Source organism: Saccostrea echinata, unplaced genomic scaffold, assembly GCF_033153115.1.
Source record: "Saccostrea echinata isolate AGI-Se365-2 ecotype Australia unplaced genomic scaffold, CSIRO_AGI_Sech_v1 ptg000029l, whole genome shotgun sequence".
Lineage (NCBI taxonomy): Eukaryota > Metazoa > Mollusca > Bivalvia > Ostreida > Ostreidae > Saccostrea > Saccostrea echinata.
Genome location: NW_026889778.1, coordinates 28,202,501 through 28,211,486, shown reverse-complemented (window position 1 = coordinate 28,211,486; position 8,986 = coordinate 28,202,501). Strand labels below are relative to the sequence as shown.

Genomic DNA, 8,986 nt, shown 5'->3' with positions numbered 1-8,986 from the left:
GTCTGCGTATCATGCATTTCTCAGACTATGACCAACACAGCCCCAATAAAATCATATGAGTATTGTTTGTCATTACATTTAAAACAAACAATATGAAATGTACAAAAATAAATTCATTTTTCAATTCTAAAAATACATTCACATTAAAAACCCACCGCCTATTTTTTTTAAAAATCTTTTTGCAAATGTTAAAACATTTAATCTTAACGTACATGTATCAAAAAAGCAGATTTAAAATCACAATTTTTTTCCTAAAGTCCATAACATCAAAACCTACGACATTATTCAGCCATTCCTTACGATAGATTAAAAACTAGGCTTTTTGATATCATAGACAACTGCTTGTTCAATCAAAATGGTATTCAGAAATTTTTATATCTTGTAATTGGTCATCAACAGAATTACTTTGTTAAAAATCACTCTGATTCTACATAAAAGTACTCTGAAACTGATATTAAAAGGATTCTGGAGTTCCTCATTGACAACATTTATATAATCTTTGGAGACCAGGTCTTCTAGCAAAACTGTTGGTATTACGATGGGCACTTTATTCGCCGACATGTGTTAACATTCCTCTGAAGTAGAATTTATTAAAAAACTACTACATGATAAGAAGAAAACAATTGCTTGGCCTTCAACTCGACTTTCAGACATATCGACGACGTCTTCTCAGTTAACATTTAGTTACTTCCATTCAATATATCCCAATGAACTTGAAATAAAAATCAGTACTAAATTTGACTACGGAATGTTCCGTCTACCTTATTAATACTTATTGCTCACGGCAAATAAAATAAACACTGATGAACCCCAAGAAATATTTTTGTAATCTGATATATCTTTAAGATTAGAAATTTGATTTCAAATCTTTATTATTCAAATGAAAATTATAAACACACAAGTGAAATGTCTAAAATGAAATAGACATGGCATAGTTTGATAAGGCACATGATATGAAAATAAAAACACTACTGTCAAATCTCGTGTTTTGCTGGACTAATGTTTAGTAAATTAACCATTTTCTTGTTTAGGAACCAGCACGTGTCACCAGATTGCGATGTTTTCTGAATGACTATAAACTTCAGACTAGGTCTTCCTCGTCGTCTGCAATTAACATTCGCCATTAATTTCCCTTTTCTTGACAATTGTCTCCCTATCCTGCACTTCATTTTGACAAAGTAACCTGTAAATTAAAAAAAAGAATCGCACTTCAAACTGCTTAAAAAGAATTACACTTCACACTGCTTAAAAGAATAACACTTCATACTGCTTAAAAGAATTACACTTCATACTGCTTAAAAGAATTACACTTCATACTACTGGAAAGAATTACTTCATACTACTGGAAAGAATTACACTTCACACCGCTTAAAAGAATTACTCTTTTCACTGCTTAGTGCTTATAAACTACAAATAATTTTGATTTTACATGTTGCCCGTGTTAAACATCAAATATTAAAGTGTATTACCACAAATGTAAAAACGCACACAAGAAAGACAAGAGGCCCAAGGGCCTTAACGGTCACCTGAGTACAATACAACAATTTTGAGGATCCATAAACTGATAAATGAAGCTTTGTTGCCCAAAGCAAGAAAAATAGCATGATCTGCATCAACAAAACAATTGGTCTAGTATCTATCTGTCCCCCATTTATCACTATTACGGTTTATTTACCATGCAGACTATTAACAAACTGTCTATTTTTTAACCCCATATTATTACTTCTCACATTGGCCTCTCTTGGCCTTTGAAGAACAATTAAAAAAGATAAGTTATCTTTGTCTCAATTTTATTCATCTATTATTTCCAAATCTACCTGATCATTAAAACTTTGAAAGTACTTTTTGTATTATACAATAAATATTCTTGCATAATTCTCTTATTCTATTAAGCATTCAAATACATTATTTACAGTGATTAATTATCAAAAGTGAATGACAAAGTGGAATAACTTTGCTCAGCAGAATACAAGTTAATAAAGCACTGGCCAGGACCAAAACACTTGATTAAATGGTCCAGGTGGTCAAAATTGTGGTAAAAATACCCTTGCATATTAAAACTTTTCTCTGTTTGCCTCGAATATGCCAAGAAGCATAGAAAATTTTCAAAGAAATGCATTTTCACTATATTATCAAATAAAAAAAAAAAAGCCCCATCCTTACCATTGGCTCCATACCATTGGCTCCATTGGCCATAAGCTCACAATTCTGGAATTAGCACCCTTGCTCATCATGACTATACACTTTCTTTGCTTTATAATATAACCAGGAGTAGAAAAATTTTTTGAAAGAATTATGCATTTTCACTATACAATCAATAGAGCCCCCCTTTCACCAGAACCCTTGACCCAGGGGTCATGAATTTCACAATTTTGGAAGAGGCATTCTTCCTTATCATAACCATACACTTCCTTTGTTTGAAAAATACCCAGGAGCAGGTAGAAAATTTTGAAAGAACTTATGCATTTTCCCTATATAATCAATAGAGGCCTGCCCTAACACCAGAACCCCTGACCCTGGGGCCATGAAATTCACAATTTTGGAAGAGGCAACCATGCTCGTCATAACTATGTACTAAGTTAGTTTATTTAAAACCCAAGAGCAAAGAAGAAGATTTTCAAAGAATTAATGCAATTTTACTATATAATCAATAGAGCCCCTCCCTAACACCTGAACCCCTGACCAAAGGGCCATGAAATTCATAATTTCTGAAAAGGCAGCCATGTTTACTATAACTATGTTCTTGAATAGTTTATCTAATACCCAGGAGCAGAGAAGATTTTCAATGAATTAATGTATTTTCACTATATAATCAATAGAGCCCCGCCCTAACACCAGAACCCCTGACCCTGGGGCCATGAAATTCACAATTTTGGAAAAGGCACTCTTGCTCATCATAACTATATGTACTTAGTTACTTTATTTAATACCCAGGAGCAGAGAAGAAGATTTTCAAAGAATTAATGCATTTTCACTATATAATCAATAGAGCCCCGCCCTAACACCAGAACCCCTGACCCTGGGGCCATGAAAATTCAAAATTTTGGAAGAGACACTCTTGCTCATCATAACTATGTACTTAGTTACTTTATTTAATACCCAGAAGCAGAGAAAAATATTTTCAAAGAATTAATGCATTTTCACTATATAATCAATAGAGCCCCGCCCTAACACCAGAACCCCTGACCCTGGGGCCATGAAAATTCACAATTTTGGAAGAGACACTCTTGCTCATCATAACTATGTACTTAGTTACTTTATATAATACCCAGAAGCAGAGAAAAATATTTTCAAAGAATTAATGCATTTTCAATATATAATCAATAGAGCCCCCCACCCCCCACCCCTGACCCTGGGGGCATGAAATTCGCAATTTTGGAAGAGGCATTCTTGCTCATCATTACCATGTACTTAGTTACTTTATTTAATACCCAGGAGCAGAGTAGAAGATTTTCAAAGAAATAATGCACTTTCACTATATGATCTATATAGCCCCACCCTAGCACCAGAGCCCCTGTCCCTGGGGCCATGAATTTCACAATTTTGGTAGAGGGCTCAATGCTTATTACGATCATGCCAACAGTTTTCTGAAGATTTTTAAAGATTGCATTAATTTTGGTAGTTTTAGGCCCCAGGGGGGCAGGGACCATGAATTTCACAATTTTTGTTCCCCTTCACCCATAGATGCTATATGCCAAATTTGGTTGAAATTGGTTGAGCAGTTTCAGAGAAGAAACTTAAAATGTTCAAATGTTAACGCACATCGCTCGACGCCAGACAAAAACGGATAGCAATAGGTCACCTGAGTGACTCAGGTGACCTAATAAAGCTGTATCAATTGATCAATCATGAAAATATCGACATACTGAGGATTCCGTCGTACTGTTTCCTTTGGCGGCCGCGAATTTCTGCTTTAACACCGAGTCCATGTTGATTCTCAGCAACGGCCAATTTTATCCCATCCACGTCACATTGGAAACTCGGAGCGTTTTTAAATGCGTCAATATGGAACGTTTCATATACTTTTCCTCTTCTGAACTTTTCTACCTTGATGCTGGCAAACATTTTAAGTGTTCTATTTTGTTTGCTTGCAGTTGTTGCAAGCATGGCACAACCTTTGCAAAGAAAAAGATCAATCTTAAAATACTAGCATATGTTTTATCTATTTCATGTTTTTCTTGTTTTAGATGTATTTAAATAACTAATATTTTTTGGATGCGAATTTACAAAAGGAGAAACATTTCATACAAAAGTTAGCAATGCCTTTCTTCCTCTATATGTAAAAGTTGTCGCAAAAATGAAAGGGAGATTTGACTTAGAAATTCTTTCCGAATATACGACTTACCGTTCTTTTGATTTGCCCTCTTGATAATATCATAGGTCTTTGAATGTGTCAATGGTAAGTCAAAGCACATGTTCACCTTGGACACTTTGACAAGGAAGGATGGTAGCGTCTGACCCTTCATAGTGGGACTTGGTGTACTGACTAAAAAATAAAACAGCCATTACATATGTTTTCTTTTGAATCATGGAAACAACACTGAAAAAATAGAAACGAGTGTATCAGTTTGAAGTATTACATGTATGTTTAGTATAAAGTATGTAATAAAACGACGCTTCTACTAGTACAATCTAAGAGACAATTGGTAGAGCTTCAAATTTTAAATATGAGGGTTGTATTGTCAATCGAAATTGCGGATTCACGCTAACTAGTTGATTAAAGAACTAAAACCTTAATTAAATGTACATGTATTGTTTTTGAGCATGGATGATTAGGTTTGTAACTATTTATATGATTACTTACATCTTACTGATCAACCGTCACGGTAGGTCAGTCGGTAGAGGGCTCGCTCCGTGATCGAAAGGTCATGGGTTCATACCCCGGTCGCGATTGACCTAAGTAGATAGAAAATAGGCAGCAACTGTTCCTTTGCCTGCACTTTGAAGTGGAAGTTGCAGGTCTTTCGGGCGAGACCTTAAAAAGTGAGGCTAGCGTTGGCAAGATAAAGATCCCTCACTGCTCAATGGCCTTGAGTGCCGAGTAAAAATTTAAATATGACGCCCTTCAATGGTATATGCCGACGTCTCTATACGAGTGAAAAATTCTCAAACAGGACGTAAAACAGCATACAATCAATCAATCTTACTTGTTAAGTTTAAAGAATGAGCATTTGTCAAATTACTGTATAATAAAAATGTTTAATGACCTAAAATAATCTTTTAGTAGTTAACCGCTCTTATATTAATAAATATCACATTAGACATGGCTGAGGAGCAATGTAATAACACTAATTTAAGCAAAGGTTCAAATTCCAGTGTACATTGTAAAGATCTACACAAGGTAGAGAAACCTTAACTTCACATACATTGGCATCAAAGGTTAGCCTTAGGTTGAAGTGATCACTTCTTTTTCCAAGTAGGCAGTAAAGCTGAAAGCATAATAATACTACTTCAAGCAAAGGTTCGAAATCTGACGTTGGGTTCAATGTTCAAGTGTTTCTTAATAATGTTACACATCAGTCGTTGATACCTTTCAAAATTATATAATCAAGAATTGTCTATCAAATAAAAGACAACGATTTCCCTATTTATTCCGAATTTGTTTTCAAATCCTCTGTAGTAAATTTGAAATTTTAGATAACATCATTTAAATTGCTTAAAATTTCTTTGATATTTGTAAGGATGCTGGCATATAAGTGTGAAAGGTATTCTTGATTTTCATATCAGGAATAGCATACTTTTATAATCGGAAAGTTTGATAAACGTTGGATATCAGCTATTGCTCCGCCGCATTCCTGAGACCAAAGTTATAGACAGACACTAGACCGACTGCTCCTGAGTACCTATTATCATCTTTATATCCCAAAATCTGCTTTAATATCTCATTCTAAGTACAAAAAAAATTGTTTCCTTCGATTTCCTTTACCTAGAGGAATCCATCTACAACGTTCAATGGTAGTATAATATGTTACGTAAGAAAACCTGCAAAAAAAATTACCTTGAGATTTGACTGTAACTGTTAAATTGGTATTGGTGTTGGTAGTTCTGAAGAATGGGATGTTGAACTTTCTTCTTTTGAAGACTGGATAAAATATTGAGGCAGACTGAGGGCGCAATGCAGCAACGCCCATATGAGAGAAAAACTGAGGGCGCATTGCAGCAAGGCCCATATGAGAGAAAAAACCGGAAGCAAATCGAGGGAGGAAAATACCTAAATAGATGAAAATAATTCATTAGCTTGCAGAAAGTACTTTTTTAAAAAGAATGACTGAAATGCTTTAGACTTTGGCAGATTGACAAGTCGAGAAATCCTACTTTTTGTTATCAATTTTTGAGTACTTATTACATGAAATTTGGCTTTTATTAAAATTCTAAGACTTCCTGTTTGCAATACCTCTCATGACATATTCCTGAATATAAATTGATAAAAATTTCACTTAAATGTGATGGTCTGCAGAATGCTGAATTTCAATAACGAAAGAAGTGGCAATTCTGTCAATTTGCAGTTTTCTATTAACTGCATATTACTAGATCTACATACCATAAAGATCCACTGGAGATGGGGTCTTCATAACACCACCCATAACTTGCACATTTTGTCGTCTACTATTACTGTATCTCCTGAATGGTGAATCAGTAGAAGTCTTCCCTGTCATTATAACAGTAACACATAAGTACACAGTATGCGAGGAACAAAATCAACATTCTCACTCGTACATTTGTTACAGTTACACATGTACGATGGATCCATATCATAATTTAATGTACAATATAAGTATGCTGAGCATTGTTGTCCTGGTCAAATTTTGGAGAACTGTCCAGGATATTTCAAATTAATATTTCCTGTAAAAAAAATTGGAAGGAATGTGAGCTGAGCAACTCATTTGCAGAATAGAATATTATGATGAAACTGCCAATTCACTTATAATCACATTAAGATACTCAGATCTATAACTGTTGTGTATCGAAATAATGAGCTGCTTGCGCATGAGTTTCAATCAGCACTTTTAGTGTCATTTTTAAACATCTGGATATTGTAAAGTAGCATTAAATTAAGGCTCCTCAAATAACAATAATCAGAATCAACATCTTTAACTTTGTACATAAAAATGTTATAGGGAAAAGACCTCAACTTTCCCTAAAGTTTTTAGAGTGAAAATATCAATTGGGAATTTTGCTTCTCCATGGATAAATAGACCAATGTTAAGCACACTAATAATTGTGCAATTTGTCTCTACAATCAAGATTTCGAAAAAAAAAAAAACCCAACAAACAACCTTGATTGTTTGCAAAAGAAATTATTTGAATGGATATACTTAACCCACATATTTATACCTTGTGTATCATCCATGTAGACTTTCTGCAGATTAGGTTTAGAATCGTCTGGGAGGGTCACAACCATTGACGTCAGTGGGGTAACAAATTGATACTTTGATAAAAAAAATGAATAAATAATAAAATGTTTAAAATTTTATGTTTTAAAATGTTTAAAATATTTAAAATGAAACTGGTTTTTCTTTCTTTTCATATTTCAAATGTGTACAATAGATAATGAATAAAAAGGAATACTTTTAATTATGTACCTTCAAAGACATGTCCAAAATTTTCTTTTCAATGTCGTAGATTTCCTCTTTGTCATCAATACCGTCTCTCTTACGAATCAGTTGTTTAATCGTGAGGTATGCCCAGAGATTTTCCATCATGTTTGGGTGTTTTGGTTGGGGTTTTGGTGTCGGGGCTGATGGAATGGGAAGAACTTGACGCGGTGGTGGCGGTGGCAAAACACATATTAGAGATCCCTGAAGTGTTAACTGCAAGCTGTTAAATCCTCTAGCATATACATTGATTCCACCTTGTAATGTTGACATATCTTCAATCTTTCCGGCGACAACGAGTTCTGATCCCTCAAAATAGGTGTTAAAATTAGTCTGAGTAACTGTTGACTCATTTAGAGAACCATCAACATATTTGAAAGATATGTTTCTCATGAGAATAATAGAAATTTCTTTGTAAAACCCTGCGATTTGCAGAGCAGCGTCAGAGTCCTCGTATATTCTTTTGCCAAGGCCGTCATTTTGGGCGGCGACTTTCTTCGTAAAATCGTAGTCTGCACCTCGACCAAACGCAAGACTGAAAATTGGAATGTCCGCTTCGTTAAACTTTTTTATATTTTCAAGAATTTTTTTGGTTTTGGTGACTCCGGAAGTAGGTTGTCCGTCAGTGAGGAAAACCAGGACAGGAGCTCTGGATTCCTGAGTATATTTGGACAGAAGATTTAATCCTTCTGTCATCGCCAAATTGATGTCTGTCACTGTAATACGAATCAAAAGATTTGAAACTTTTTAAAATATCTAAAAGAAGTGTTCTATATCATTAATGTTGCTCTATATGCACTATATATAATCCATAGTACTTGGAAATCTGCGTGAAAATAGCAAAACGAACTGTAAAAATGTATTTAAATATTCTGTTATTTCATTATTAATTGTTAAAATGTAGCAAGAGCTTAACATTTGTCACATTAATTAACTAGCTCAAAAGTTCCCTTATAAATCTAAAATTTGCGCGAGGTTGATATCTATAGATTATGAAACCCTAAAAAGTTTTCAACTTTTATCCTTAAAAAGAAAATTCCATAATGAAATTATATAAATAAAAACATAAAAAAAGAGGCACAAGGGCCTTAGCGATCACCTGAGTATAATATAACTGTATAGGATCGACAGAAATATACGAGGGCTGTTCAATAAATTATGTCCTCGGTGCTCGGAAAGAAACAAAAAAAACTTTTCAATGATTTTGTCTTAATGATTTCCCTTAAATATGCTCCTTTAATTGAAACACATTTCTGTAACATATTTATCAAATTCCTAATTGTTTTTAGAACATATTTTTGAGCATGCTCTTCGTATACTGGAATATGACAGATCCTATGATTTCCTGGATTTGTTTCTTCTTTCTGAAAGGTGTTTTTTCAAGTTTGGAA

At 34.1% G+C, this 8,986-nt stretch overlaps 1 protein-coding gene across 1 annotated transcript in view; it reads right to left on the bottom strand.

Moving 5' to 3' along the window:
* Positions 1 to 854: 854 nt before the first annotated feature.
* The window catches only part of LOC133195187 (uncharacterized), a 45,811-nt gene continuing 37,679 nt past the window's right edge, over positions 855 to 8,986 (bottom strand). Inside the window, exons 38-44 of the mRNA XM_061331047.1 lie at positions 7,584 to 8,311; positions 7,336 to 7,429; positions 6,542 to 6,649; positions 5,999 to 6,211; positions 4,346 to 4,486; positions 3,867 to 4,115; positions 855 to 1,183 (exon numbers count right to left, since the gene is read on the bottom strand). Of these exons, the coding sequence (XP_061187031.1) occupies positions 975 to 1,183; positions 3,867 to 4,115; positions 4,346 to 4,486; positions 5,999 to 6,211; positions 6,542 to 6,649; positions 7,336 to 7,429; positions 7,584 to 8,311 (1,742 nt within the window). The 3' untranslated portion in view covers positions 855 to 974. The remainder of the gene's footprint in view (positions 1,184 to 3,866; positions 4,116 to 4,345; positions 4,487 to 5,998; positions 6,212 to 6,541; positions 6,650 to 7,335; positions 7,430 to 7,583; positions 8,312 to 8,986) is intronic.